This window comes from Lithobates pipiens, unplaced genomic scaffold (genome assembly GCF_037356315.1).
Source record: "Lithobates pipiens isolate NorthernLeopardFrog02 unplaced genomic scaffold, aLitPip1_a1.2 Scaffold_16, whole genome shotgun sequence".
In the NCBI taxonomy this organism is placed as follows: Eukaryota; Metazoa; Chordata; class Amphibia; order Anura; family Ranidae; genus Lithobates; species Lithobates pipiens.
This window is the reverse complement of record NW_027507748.1, coordinates 527353622-527368694: the sequence shown is the minus strand read 5'-3', so window position 1 is coordinate 527368694 and position 15073 is coordinate 527353622. Positions and strand designations below refer to the sequence as shown.

General features: G+C 42.4%; 1 protein-coding gene across 11 annotated transcripts in view; it reads left to right on the top strand.

The window, feature by feature from the left end:
• The window catches only part of ELF1 (E74 like ETS transcription factor 1), a 213998-nt gene extending 200918 nt beyond the window's left edge, over positions 1-13080 (top strand). For all 11 annotated transcript variants that reach the window (XM_077483165.1, XM_077483159.1, XM_077483162.1 and 8 more), the window contains one exon: positions 11320-13080. In XM_077483165.1, coding sequence (XP_077339291.1) covers positions 11320-11935 — 616 coding nt within the window. In that variant the 3' untranslated portion in view covers positions 11936-13080. The remainder of the gene's footprint in view (positions 1-11319) is intronic.
• Positions 13081-15073: the final 1993 nt, after the last annotated feature.

Below are 15073 nucleotides of genomic sequence, written 5' to 3'. Positions count from 1 at the left end.
TAAATTGTTGTGCATACTGTTTGCACTGGGCCACAATTGACGACAACATATCCTCCGTAAAAAATTAAATTAAAAAAATCTATTGCTGTAAAATTCTCCGTGTCCACCTGGACTCCTGGCTGGGCGGTGAAAGGGGGAACATTGGCCTCTCCTGAATTAGGAGGAAGCCACAAGGGGTTCTGAAGGGCATAGGGAAGGCCAGCATGGCTCCTAACCCTTTGGGGCTGAGATGACACCCCACTGGTACTTGGCCTTTCTTGCTGGGGCACTGCGGTGCTGGTGGACGGCACTGCGGTGCTGGTGGACGGCACTGCGGTGCTGGTGGACGACACTGCCTCACTAGAACGCCTTCGTTTGATGGGCCGGATATCTTCCTCCTCGGATTCAGTCAGTGTTTCACTGCTGAGGACTGGCTCATAATTTACGTCGGCTTCAGAATCCGAATCTGAAAAGGGATCTGAAGAGGAGAGCTCCCCGTTGCTCTCGTCGGCTGTGGAAATAATTTGGTACGCCTCCTCAGCGGAAAAGACACGTTTAGCCATGGTAGCACTGATGGGCACTGATGAGGTGGCACAGATGTGCACTGATGAGGTGGCACAGATGTGCACTGATTATACAGATAGGCGCTTTTGCGGTGGCACAGATGGGCGCTTTTGAGGTGGCACAAATGGGCACTGATGGGTCGGCACAGATGTGCACTGATTTATTGCACAGATGTGCAGATTTATTGCACGGATGGGCACTGCTGAGGCGGCACAGATGGGCACTGCTGAGGCGGCACAGATGGGCACTGCTGAGGCGGCACAGATGGGCACTGCTGAGGCGGCACAGATGGGCACTGCTGAGGCGGCACAGATGGGCACTGCTGAGGCGGCACAGATGGGCACTGCTGAGGCGGCACAGATGTGCACTGATGGGTCGGCAGCAGATGTGCACTGATGGGTCGGCAGCAGATGGTCACTGCTGAGGCGGCACAGATGGTCACTGCTGAGGCGGCACAGATGGTCACTGCTGAGGCGGCACAGATGGTCACTGCTGAGGCGGCACAGATGGGCACTGATGAGTCGGCACAGATGTGCACTGATGGGTCGGCAGCAGATGTGCACTGATGGGTCGGCAGCAGATGTGCACTGCTGAGGGGGCACAGATGGGCACTGCTGAGGCGGCACAGATGGGCACTGGCGGTGCACAGGTGGGGTAGATCTGGGCACTGGCAGGGTAGATCTGGCAACAGATGGCACAAAACACTTTGAACTCACACTATCTCTCTATCTCTCTCCTCACACGCTATCGCTGTGTGAGGAGACAGATTCGGCAATGGGTGATGATCTCATTTGTTTACATTTGAGATCATCACCCATTGGAGGCGGCGATCGCGCTGTAAACGGCCGCTGTGATTGGCCGTTTACAGCGATCTGTGATTGGCTGTGTCCAGGGGACACGGCCAACACAGATTTTCCCTGATGCGCGCTCCCGGGAGCGCGCGGGGAGCTCTTAAAGGGGACGACGTCAATAGACGTAGTCCCGGAAATTGAGATCCGCGCTGTAGCCGTCATTTGACTATAGCGCGGATCTCAAGTGGTTAAATAAAAAAAATATATAATGTTTGGTGGCTCCAAGTAATTTTCTAGCAAAAAAAAATAAAAAATCAGATTTTAACATGTATGTGAGAATGTGTCAGAATTGGCCCAGTTTTGAATTGGTGAAGGTGATTCATCATTCTATACAATCTTTAATATTAGATTGTGGCCTTGTGTCTTCTTGAGGTGCGTGTATATATACAGGCATACTCCACTTTTAAGTGCACAATGGGGTTTATTTACTAAAGCTGGAAAGTGAAAAATTAGGCTCACTTCTGCATAGAAACCAATGAGCTTCCAGGTTTTATTACCAAAGCTTAACTGAACAAGCTGGGGGTAGAAGCTCATTGGTTTCTATGCAGAAGTGAACCTGATTTTGCACTTTCCAGCTTTAGTAAATAAACCCCATTGTGTACTTAAAAGTGGGGTATGCCTGTATAGTTTTTTCCACTTCATTTGTTCAGGTTTTCTGTACACATCTTGCAACTTTGTACTAACATCCCCTGAACTTGTGCACACTCCAACGATGACTGAATGTCAGTGTTGGTGCTCGCTTACACTGTCTTTTCCCTCTGAAAAGCAATCTGTGGTGGATTGCTTTTCAATGGCCTTTTGAAAGGTGGTGAGGAGGCATAATTTCGCTTCCTCGCTGCCTGTTTGAATCCTAAAAACCCACACAACGGCGCTGCAATCGCGTGCCACATTCACTTAAATAGGTCATGCACAGTGGACAGTACTGCCCACTGAACAAAACATATGCCTTTTGCAGCTCAACTACAATTTTTTCCTGCCCCCCACTCATTGACATGCCAGCACATTGGTATGTGTTCATCTTAGGAGCAGGTAGGAAAGAGTGACTGTGCCGCAGGTGATCCGAGTGTTGTCACCGTAGAGAAAGTGTTTTAATTGAAAGAGAAATATACAGAAAACAAAACATTCAATCTTTGTTACATTTATAACATCATATTTGGTTTAGATACACTTTTGGAAGAGAACATAGCTGGTCTTATTTTATATATCAAATTACACATCCATATGTACCATCTATTGTTTTATACAGTTTGCAATTTCAACATTTTGCTTTCTAAAGGTGCCAGCTGTGTTGAGATGCTTTTGTAGCACCGCATGCTACTTTCAAAGCACATTGGCTATATTTTTACATACGGATGTAACAAAACTTTGTAATTGTATAATTATGCTGCGTGAAATAAAGCCTTTTTTTCCGGCTCTTGTTCCTTTTTAAATCTGTGCAGCACTGTACTGTTAATATCCCCCTGATTGCTGTGTGCAAAAGCTGTTAACACACTAAGCCAATATTATTCTAGGAAGGTGTGTTATGGGTAATAAAGCAAAAAATGCGAGCAGATTAAAACATCTGCTCGAACTGTATAAGTGTGCCAAGTGCTACGTTTTCAGGAGATTTCATCTGGTAAGACGCAAATAAAAATATAGATGTTTTTAGCTCAAAATGTGTACAAACCTTGTGTTAGAGGGCGGTAAATAAACTCACCACCATATTGCCATCTGTGCATTCTGATAAATGGAGCTAGGGATCGCAAAGATAGCAGGCACCAACCATGAATATTTCATAACTACGCAAGTGTATGGCTAAGGTCATTTTCTAATGCCGCGTACACGCAACTGGACTTTTCGACGTCGCCCCGATAGACTTTCCAAACGAACGGACTTGGCCACACACAATCACACCAAAGTCCGACAGATTTGAATGTGACGACGTACGACCGGATTAGAATAAGGAAGTTCATAGCCAGTAGCCAATAGCTGCCCTAGTGTCAGTTTTCGTCCATCGGACTAGCACTGCATGTTAAGATAAAAATTTTGCCTTGAGTTCTTCTTGTCGGAAACCTTTCATGAGAGAAACAGAGGCTGGCGTTGCTGATATTGGGTCATTTTGGCAGTTATGCTGATCCTCAATATTTACTACTTTGAGTCACTACCTAGAACTGGTATGCAAATGAGGACTTATGCCACGTACACATGACCGGACTTTTCAGCGGAATATGTCCGACGATCTTCCCGACTGACTTTTGGCGGCGTTTCTGACGGACTTTCCGAATGAACAGACTTGGCCACTCACAATCGCACAAGTCCAACGGATTCAAACGTGATAATGATAGACCAGACTCGAATAAGGAAGTTCATAGCCAGTTTTCGTCTGTCGGACTAGCATACAGACAACAGATGTTTTAAATCTAAAGTCCGTCTGATTTTTGGACGGCAAAGGTCCGATGAAGCCCACACATGATTGAATTGTCTGGTGGATTTGTTCCGTCTGACCTTTTCTGACGAAAAGTCCGGCCGTGTGTACACAGCATTAAAGTAGGCTTGTATAGAAAACCTATTTTTCCATTCTTCCAGGGCTGTATGGGAATCCCCCCCTTCCAAAAAAAAAAAAATCATGCTCCCCTGGATGGATGCAGCACCGATCCCAGCTATATCTGTCCCCTGCCGGCTCTAGACCAAGAAAACACTGCTGAATGCTTTGTTCTCCCCTCCACTTTGATCAGAGAGCCAGGACTGTCGGTTACTGGCTCTCTGCTCTGCCCCTTCCTGTGTCCATTGGCGTGCTGGGCTATGGATGGGGCAGGAGGGGCTGACTCAGGCTCTCAGTGCATCAATGAGAGGCTGACCCAGGTGATGGTCCAGGTATGTGGGTGGATCCCAACCATATGGTCAGGATCTTTCCCCAGCCTGGGAAACCGGTTCACAGGAGTGCAGATCAAACTGCACTCCTATCTTCCATAAGAGAAGTACAGTCAAATGAGCTTTGGCTATACTTCTCCTTTTTAAAGTGTTTGTAATAGCTGAAGGTTTAAAAAATGTTCTGTGTGTAGTAGCCCCCCCAAATACTTTCCTGAGCCCGACCTTCCTCCAGCGATGTGCATGAGAGCCTTGGCTCTCCGGGGACCCTCCTTCCTCATTGACTAAGAGAGCAGCGGGGGGCCATTGACTCCTTGCCCATGTTATTTATATAAAAATATTATTTTAATATGCGTTTTAATACAGGGTGTATCTATCACTAAGAAGTGAAGCAGATGTAAGCACCAGCACCAGGATAGATAGGGGGCAGGCACAAGCCATGGCTCTGTGTGTGAATGGACACACAGAGCCATGGCTCAGGAGCAAGCCTGTTCAGGTGCCTCCATGGCAAGCTGCTTGCTCGGAGGGCACTTGGCAGGACGGAGGGGCCACGAGCATCGGCGAGGGACCCAAGAAGAGGAGGATCGGGGATGCTCTGTGCAAAACCACTGCATAGAGCAGGTAAGTATGACATGTTTGTTATTTAAAAAAAAAAAAAAGTTTTTGTTGACTTTAAGGTTTCTTACAAAGCTGAATGAGTCTGCACAGTGGGGGAGATTTACTAAAATGTTGCACCCAGAATCTGGTTCAGCTGTACATACAGTAGTAACCAATCAGATTCTAACTTCAGCTTGTTCATTTAACCGCTTGCCGACCGGCTCATGCCGATATACGTCGGCAAAAGGGCATGTACAGGCATATTAATGTACCTGTACGTTGCCCTTTAAGAAGCGGTTTGCACATGCTGTGAGCTCCGTCAGTGTGATTGCGGGTCTGCGGGGATACCTGCAATCGCCTCACGGAGAGCAAGAATGGGGAAATGCTGATGTAAATAAGCATTTCCCCGTTCTGCCTAGTGACACTGATCACAGCTCCCTGTAATCGGGAGCGGTGATCAGTGTCGTGTCACACATAGCCGCCCCCCCCCCCACCCCCAGTTAGAATCACTCCCTAGGGCAAACTTAACCCGTAACCCCTTCACTGCCAGTCACATTTACACAGTAATAAATGCATTTTTAATGGCACTGATTGCTGTATAAATATGAACGATCCCAAAATATCACCGCTATTACTAGTATGTAAATTTTTTTTTAATAAAAATGCCATAAAACTATCCCCTATTTTGTAGACACTATAACTTTTGCGCAAACCAATCAATAAAGGCTTATTGTGCTTTTTTATTTTTTCCAAAAATATGTAGAAGAATACGTATTGGCCTAAACTGAGGAAAACAATGGTTTGTTTTTTTTTTTTTTTTTTTTTTATATATTTTTTGGGGATATTTATTATAGCAAAAAGTAAAAAATAATGCGTTTTTTTTTTTTCAAGATTCTCACAATTTTTTGTTTATAGCGCAAAAAAAAAAAAAAACGCAGAGGTGATGAAATACGACCAAAAGAAAAAAGCTCTATTTGTGGGGAAAAAAAGGACGCCAATTTTGTTTTGGGAGCCATGCCGCACGACTGCGCAATTGTCAGTTAAAGTGATGCAGTGCCGAATCCCAAAAAGTGCTCTGGTCTTTGGACAGCCAAATGGTCCGGGGCTTAAGTGGTTAAAGTTTGACAATAAAACTTGCAAGCTGTTTGGTTTCTATGCAGTGCTGCGCCAGATTTTGCACTCCCTGGTTTTTTAGAAAACTTATAATGTTATGTGAATCCTTTGCCATAAGTCGTTTTGTTCCATGTGATAAATACATTTTGTTCATAAAAACAGTATAGTGTGCTGGTGCTTACATCTGCTTCACTTCTTAGTCATAGATGTACCCTGTATTAAACACATATTAAAATTATTTTTTTATATAAATAACATGGGCAAGATGCCAAACAGTTCACTACTTTACAAACCTAACCTGAAATTGACCCAAAACTATTCTACACTTGTGTTTGGGGGTGGTAAAAATATGTGGCTGCACTGTATTTGTCCCTCCACCCCGCCATTCCCCCTTATCCTGCAAAGGCACCAGAAGGGGGTACATGCAGTATGCCAGAAGCACAATGCTTTACATCACGACAGGGCAAACATTTTTTCCCTTCTGTCGAATTCATTGTGCGGTACTAAATGAGTGCACCCCAGAACTGTAAGCGCTGTTGCAGGATTCAGGGGGTTAAAGCAGGTATTGGGGAGGTGATTCAATGCTTCTCACTGCCTGTCAAATATTTTGTGAAGAGCTATCTGAAGAGGATCGCTCTTCAGAGAGCAATGCTATTGTAAACTAGCCCTAACACTTTTACCATCAAAAATGGAAGTAGAGGTGGTATTAATAGCAACCCCTGAGATGACCGTTATCATTATTGAAACAGAAGGTCCAGCCACGCTTTTCGTAGTACATTGTGTATATTTTGCTGTAATTTATCATGTCAGAGAACAAAGTGTGTATGTACAGTATCTCACAAAAGTGAGTACACCTCTCACATTTTTGTAAATATTTTATTATATCTTTCATGTGATTGTATAACAGTGTAATTTGCTGCCCCCTCAAAATAACTCAACACACAGCCATTAATATCTAAACTGCTGGCAACATAAGTGAGTACACCCCTAAGTGAAAATGTCAAAATTGGAACCAATTAGCCATTTTCCCTCCCCGGTGTCATGTGACCCCCTTAGTGTTACAAGGTCTCAGGTTTGAATGGGGAGCATGGGTGTTAAATTTGGTGTTATCGCTCTCACTCTCTCATACTGGTCACTGGAAGTTCAAAATGACACCCCATGGCAAAGAACTCTCTGAGAATCTGAAAAAAAGAAATGTTGCCCTACATAAAGATGACCTAAGCTATAAGAAGATTGCCAAGACCCTGAAACTGAGCTTCAGCACGGTGGCCAAGAACATACAGCGGTTTAGCAGGACAGGTTCCACTCAGAACAGGCCTTGTCGTGGTCGACCAAAGAAGTTGAGTGCAAGTACTCGGTGTCCTATCCAGAGGTTGTTTTTGGAAAATAGGTGTATGAGTGCTGCCAGCATTACTGCAGAGGTTGAAGGGGTGGCAGCTTGTAAGTGCTCAGACCATACGCCACACACTGCATCAATATGGCTGTCATCGCAGAAGGAAGCCTCTTCTAAAGATGATACACAAGAAAGCCTGCAAACAGTTTGCTGAAGACAAGCAGACTAACAATGTGGATTCCTGGAACCATGTGTTGTGGTCTGAGGAGACCAAAATAAACTTGTTTGGTTCAGATGGTATCAAGCATGTGTGGCGGCAACCGGGTGGGGAGTACAAAGACAAGGGTGTCTTGCCTACAGTCAAGCGTGGTGGTGGGAGTGTCATGGTCTGGGGCTGCATGAGTGCTGCTGGCACTGGGGAGCTACAGTTCATTAAGGGAACCATGAATGCCAACATGTACTGTGACATACTGAAGCAGAGCATGATCCCCTCCCTTCAGAGATTGGGCTGCAGGGCAGTATTCCAACATGATAACGACTCCAAACACACCTCCAAGATGACCACTTCCTTGCTAAAGAAGCTGAGGGTAAAGGTGATGGACTGGTCAAGCATGTCTCCAGACCTAAACCTGATTGAGCATCTGTGGGGCATCCTCAAAGGGAAGGTGGAGGAGCGCAAGGTCTCTAACATTCAACAGCTCTGTGATGTCATCATGGAGAAGTGGGCGAGGACTCCATGCCCAAGAGGGTTAAGTCAGTGCTGGAAAATAATGGTGGCCACACAAAATATTGACACTTTGGGCCCAATTTGGACATTTTCACTTAGAGGTGTACTTGCTGTTGTCGCCAGCGGTTTAGACATTAATGGCTGTGTGTTGAGTTATTTTGAGGGGACAGCAAATGTACACTGTTATACAAACTGTACACTCACTACTTTACATTGTAGCAAAGTGTCATTTCTTCAGTGTTGTCACAATGATAAAATATATACAAAAATGTGGGGGGTGTACTCACTTTTGTGAGATACAGTGTGTGTGAGTGTGTAGGTTATTTTGGTTAAAATGATAATCACCATTTTTTTTTCTTAGAATAAAGATCATGATTTTTGATGTGTAACATATTCTTTCACAATATACAAAACAATTGGGCTAACTTTACTGTATTCGTTTTTTTTTTTTTTAATTCATTGAAGTGTGTTTTTTTACGTTTGAAAGACCTCTGCGCAAATACAGTGTGACATAAAATATTGCAACAACCACTATTTTATTCTCTAGGGTCTCTGCTAAAAAAAAAAATGAAATATTGTAAGGGGGGGGGGGGGGGGGGGGTTCTATGTAATTTTCATGCAAAAAAATTGATTTTCAACTTGTAAGCAGCAAGTGTCAGAAAAAGGCTTAGTTTTTGGGCACTTCAACCTCCTTCCTGCCCAGGCCAATTTTTAGCTTTCAGCGCTGTATGGTGGAGATTTTGAAATATAATATTTATAGCAAAGGAGCTCCAAGGGAGCCATTGTGAGGACTTTCTAATTAACTTACCACGCCCCGTTTTGGGCATATATATATATATATATATATATATATATATATATATATATATCTATATATATATATATATCTGTGTGTAACATGTATACTAGAATAGGGGCCTATTTACTGTTCTTGGTATCTCAAACACACCAACATGTTGGTCTGCTGTCTGCATAGTAACTAAGTTACCCTATTGTTATTATATTATTACATAGAGCTTTTTATTTTATTTTTTATTTTTTTTGGTGCTATTTAATCGCTGCTGAGTTTTTTATTTTTTGCTAAAAAACAAACAAAAAAAGACTGATTAAATAAAAAAAAAGCTGTTTCATAGTTTGATATAAAATTTTGCAAACAGGTAATTTTTCTCCTTCATTGATGTGCACTGATGAAGCTGCACTGATGGACACTGATAGGTGGCTCTGAAGGGTACTGATAGGTGGCACTGATGAGCATCGGTAGGTGACACTGATCGGTGGCACTGATATGCACTGGCAGGTGGCATTGGTGGGCACTGCTTAGCAGCAGTGGGTGTCCATGTGTGGGATCTTTGTCCCTCTAACAGAAGCCAGTAATCTGCTTCTTTTTTTTTTTTTTCTCCGCGCTGTCAGCGCGAGGAAAGAAAAAAGGCGATTACGATCTTATGTTACATTACGTGATCAGTTGTCATTGGCTGATAGCTGATCACGGAGTAAGGGGTTGACTCGCTGATCACAGTGCACTGCACACTCCCGGCAGGGGGCGCAGGCAGCTCATGCACGGAAGGACGTACATGGATGACCTCACGGCAATTTAGGCCCACGCTGTAGCCGTCTTTTGGCTATAGCGTGGGCAGGAAGAGGTTAAGTGGTTAAAATGATCTAATTTTACAGACTGAAGTTCATCCCTTTGATCTATTCTAAAATAACTAAATGTTACATCTTGTGCATCTCTATCTCTCAGGGCTGACCAATGTCGATAAACATTTTCTGGATTTTACTTTTTTTTTTGACAGCTCTGAGCAGAGAACGCCTCTGCACTGTGCACATTCAGCATGGCTCTTAAAATGAAGAGCAAATAAGGAAAAATCTAACATCCTTAAGGCCTTGTGCACACCTAAAGAGGAAGTAAAGGCAAAATGTTTTTTTTTTTTTTTTTTTTAAAGCACACCCTGTAAGGCAAAGGCATAATGAGCTAGTATGCATAGCATACTATCTCATTATGAATAACTTACCTGAGAACGAAGCCCCCGAAGCGGTTCTCCGTCTTCCTCTTCGTCGCTGCCATGTATCCCGGAGCGACTTCCGGGTCTCGCAACTGTGGCGCTGTGATTTGCCGGAGCCGCGATGACGTCACTCCCATGCATGCGCACGGGAGCTGACACGCGCAGCATATTGCCGCGATCTGCGGCCTGCGCGCCACTGTCTATGGCACATGCACCATAGACAGCGGTGGCTGTCTTCGGGTAAATATCTCCTAAACCGTATAGGTTTAGGAGATATTTCTTGGACCTACAGGTAAGCCTTAATCTAGGCTTAGCTGTATGTCAAAGTTGGTTGTAAGGGTTTACAACCACTTTAAGTTCAACAACGCCCGTTTTACAGGTGTTTGACTTTTTTTATTTATTTATTTTTTGCCTCTAAATTCCCCTCCATGTATGTTAGCCTATGTGTCCATGCAAACATAGGCACTTACAGGAGTTCAGAGGCAGAAAAAAAACATCACTTGTGTTCAAAAGAGGAGGTTTTTTTGGCTGAAAAAATGTCAAGATGCACCTAGAAGTGCATGAACTTTCCTAAGTACATGGCTGTTTAGTACTTGAGTTTTTATTAATTTCATTGGCCAGAATTAAATATTCTGGCTAATGAAATTAATAAACGCCCAAGCGCTTAACATGCCTGAAAGTAGCCGCATTTTATAAGCTGCTTTTCTCCTGCCATGAGAAAGGCATTTAGAAGAGCCCCAGTGTGTATGGAGCCTTAAAGGTATTACTTTTTGTTTTAAAAACTACCAAACTGTTTTGCAGTCATGCTTTTTTGTGTAGTTTGTGCTTGAAAAAAACTTTTAAAAAAATGTTTCCCCTTATTTTTCATAAAGAATGAACATAAAACCTGTTTAAAATAAGTCACAATAACAGACATAAATGTGAATTAGAAGTGCACATTAATGCATGAAATAGTATGTCAACTGCATTTAGCGTGTAAATGTTCATTACTATGTGCACAGCATTTGAAAGAAGGTCTTATGGTGTGATTCTTTAAAGAATAAAAGAAACATAAATAAAATGCAAATCGGTGTGCATTTAGAATTTCACATTGGTTTGCATTTTGAGCGCAACTGTGATCTAAATGCACACTGATTTGCATTTTTTTTTTAAAGACTGCAGTAAAGTTCTACCACTACTGTGTAGTAACATCACAAAACATATGTATATGTTGAGATATATATTATAATATAATATAACCTTTTATGGCAGATGTGTACAAATAGGTGCACTACTTACCTGTCTCTCTTCTCTTTTTCTTTGTAGGACTATACAGTCTCCAGGTCAGGTCCCGGTAGTGGTTTCTCCTGGCAGTCAGCAGTTGCATACTGTAACACTCCAGACAGTGCCTCTCACCACCGTAATCACAAGCACAGACCCAACAGCCACTGTGGGCTCGCAGAAATTCTTCCTTCAAGCCATTCCTTCAGGCCAGCAGATGGCCGTACTCAAAGACAACATGGTGCTACATCCTCAAAAAAATGGCTCACCTCCACCATCCATTGTCCTAAGCTCTAGCCAGGTTCAGCAAGTTCTGAATGGCAATGTCCAAAGCCTTTGTAATGGAACAGTCAGTGTGCCTTCATCTCCAGTCTTCAGTGCAACCACTCCAGTTATGTCCTTTTCAACCAACTCTTCACCACTGCTCAGCCAAAGTCCGGGCACAGTTATCACATCTGTGATTAAATCACCGGAACCCAAACAAACACTCTTTCAGTTTACCAACAGTCATGATTCTCAGGAAGGCCCATCTCAAGCTGCTGAGCAAACTGAGCAAAAAATTCCACCATCGTGCGTGTTAGTGGTTGCCAGCCCAAATGGATTCTCATCCCAGGTGGAAATTAAACAGGAGAATGATACATGGGAATTCGATTCCAATTAAAAATAAAACCTCCATATTTAATTTTTTTCCAAATGTGATGGGCTCTTCTTCAGTCTACATATATATTTTTATAAAGTTCTTTATTTTTCTTCACCACAATTCCTTTTTTTTTTTTTATCTTTAGGGCTCACTAGCAGTAACTCATTTTAATTTGTGTTCAGTTGGTTTGGATTTTAAATCCTAAATCTGAGGTAATTTATTTTTGTTGGTCGCCCCCAGTTTAAAAAAAAAAAAAAAGATGCTCTGGCTGCAATTCTTACCTCCACTTCACTTCATGGCTGTCCACCTCAGTAATGTCTTTTCGCCACATGATGACCCTCAGCCTTTCAGGTAGAATGACACCAGGGTCACTCAACCTGAAAGACTTAGGATTTTCTAATGAGTGCAAGGCTTATCACCACAGTACCCTGTATTCACAGTATAATGATACAAAGAGCTATGCTGATGTGATCACAGCCCTGTCTCTCTTTGCAACATAAAGGACTACTTAGCCTGGAGAAGGGGCACAGGGGAACCTGCGGCATCACTTAACCAGTGTCAAGCATAAACTACAGTCGTGACCATTAATGAGAATTCCATTGGGTGCATAATTTGTTTCCGGGACCCCTTGTTGAAGGAACGTGCCTTTTCTACTATGAGGACAAGACTTTTACTGTCGTTGAAGCAAATATTTTTCTACAAAAATTGTGACAATCTTTTAGTATGTTCATATAAGCTGTGCTGTCTGTAAATTTTATTTTCATAGCTTGTAATACATCAAACCAATACAGCTTAGCTTTATTTGTTTTTTGTTTTGTTTTTTTAGTTAAGAACTTTTTTTTTTCTGTATCATACCACTGATACATGACTACTCCCAGGCCAGCAATTTAAGAATTGTTATCTATGAATCAGATACAACTTATGTTTTGCACTGTTCTAAAGGCATTTATTTCCTTTCTGATGTTGGTTTTTGCTTTTTTTTGTAATATTGACTTTAAGCAATAACTGTTGTGCCTTTTGTTTAATCCACCTTTACGAGACATATGAACGCAATGTAAGGGTATGGAGTATCTCTTTTTTATTTGTACATAATGTATATTTGCTCACATGCTGAGAAAAATGTTAAATGCAGGCTTAATAAAAAGAAATCCATGTCTTAACATAAATTTCAACCAATCAATTTTTATAGACTCAAGAGATCAATATATGTTTAGAGTTCAAAGCTATTCTTTATGTATTGATAGAGATTGTATTTGTATTTAAAAAAAAGATTTAAAATATCTGAAATAACTTTCAGCCCGGTTTTGTATTTTAATTGGTTTATTAAAAAAAATAAATCCGATTCAAAGAAAAAAAAATCATATATATATTTTTTTTTTTTACATGTTGTGTTCACTGTGTGTTCATAGCAGAAAATCTGCCACCTCTCCATAAAGGCAAATTTACATATGCATGATCAATTTGATTCATTCTATTACTTTAATATTTGTGGGGAAATCGGAGGTCCAGTAAGGACAGCCTCTCCCTCTCTAAACTGCTAATGGTTTTATATTTCCATCATTTTCTTCACTAGTTGGCTGAAAATAATAGCACATATGCCGATTTTGAGAGCTGCACCTTTGATAAAGGGTACTTACCGTGAGATAACCCCATATCATACATATTTTGGGAGGTTTTATCCCCCCCCCCCCCCCAAAAAAAAAGAAATATAATTATCTGCATTTACTAGTTGTGATTGAATTTACTAGAGTAGCATTGGTCATACATTTTACAAAAATTCACATAGGCTGCACTCACATCTAATCAGTCCGAACAGTATATTGTAAGATTTAGAACAAGCATTTTCACTACAAGTTGGCATGTCAATTGTCTTAGTGTTATTTTACCTATTTTTAATAGTAATTGCAGCAGAAAGCTGGATTTTTCCTGCATCCTCATAGACCAGTGGTCTCCAAAGTATGGCCTGTGAGCCAGATGCAGCTTTTTGCATTCCTCCCCCTGATATGAGACACTGTTTCTCCCGCTGACATCAATAATAGGGCACCATTCCTTCAACTGACACCAATGATGAGGCACAATTTCTCTGACTGATATAAACAATGGAACACTATTCCTCACACTGACACCAACAGTGGGGCTCTATTCCTTCCACGCACATTAAAGCAGTTCTCCAATCTGTTCAAAAATTAAAGCTGGGTTCACGCTTAAAACGAATGCGGTTGCCAGCAGGGGTCCAGTGCATCCCTATTCTCTGTTTCAGGGATGAATCCGGCCCAAATTTTTGGCTGAATTTGGACCTGAAACGGGCCAGAAGACGCATAGGACTCCTGTGCAGTTTGCTCCGCAAGCCGGCCGAAGAACTGTGTGAACTGGCTCCATTGAGAGACGGTCACAGTCTCCTGTCGTGCGAAACCCGCATTCAATTCGCACTAGTGTGAACCCAGCCTTAAAATCAGCAGCTACAAAAATTGTAGCTGATGGCTTTTACTAATAGGACACTCGCCTACCCCAGGATCCAGCGATTTTCTCACCCAGCCGGTTTCTTCACCGGACTTAGGTCGCCAGTGCCGGCATACTAACTGTGGGCAGCCGGCTGTGACTGAGCCTTCACTGCCTGCTGCTCACTGCACATTCTCAAGCCGCATTTTTCTCAATTTGATTTGTCCCGCAGAATTCTGGGACTATTCCTCCTCCTCCTGGCTTCAGATGCTATGTCATTTTTTTTCTCCCACTAACCACCAAGCCAGAGGCAGTATTTACTCCCCGTGATTCTGGGGCATTTTCTACTCCCGCTGGCTACAGACAGTAAGATTGTTAGAAAATCTGGACACCCCTGTGCTGGACAGTGCTGGGGGAGGTGGCATTGACATGGCAAGCCTTTCACATCATGTCCCTAAACTCCTACAGATGTGCGATTTATTTTAAAGGACTGTGGGCAGAGCTAGGAAATTGTAATGCAGCAAGGAGGAATTTTCACATTTTACAGCCCTAGCAGTAATTCAGCACACTTGAATGATGACACCCTTTTGTACAAGCTCCACTTATTGTATAATCTTTTTTAGTAAAAACTAGTGTTAGAATGAAAATTAAATATGAAGTACTTGTGCGCTGCTTTGGACCTCACAACCAACTAAAACTAATTAATATACAAAATAAATG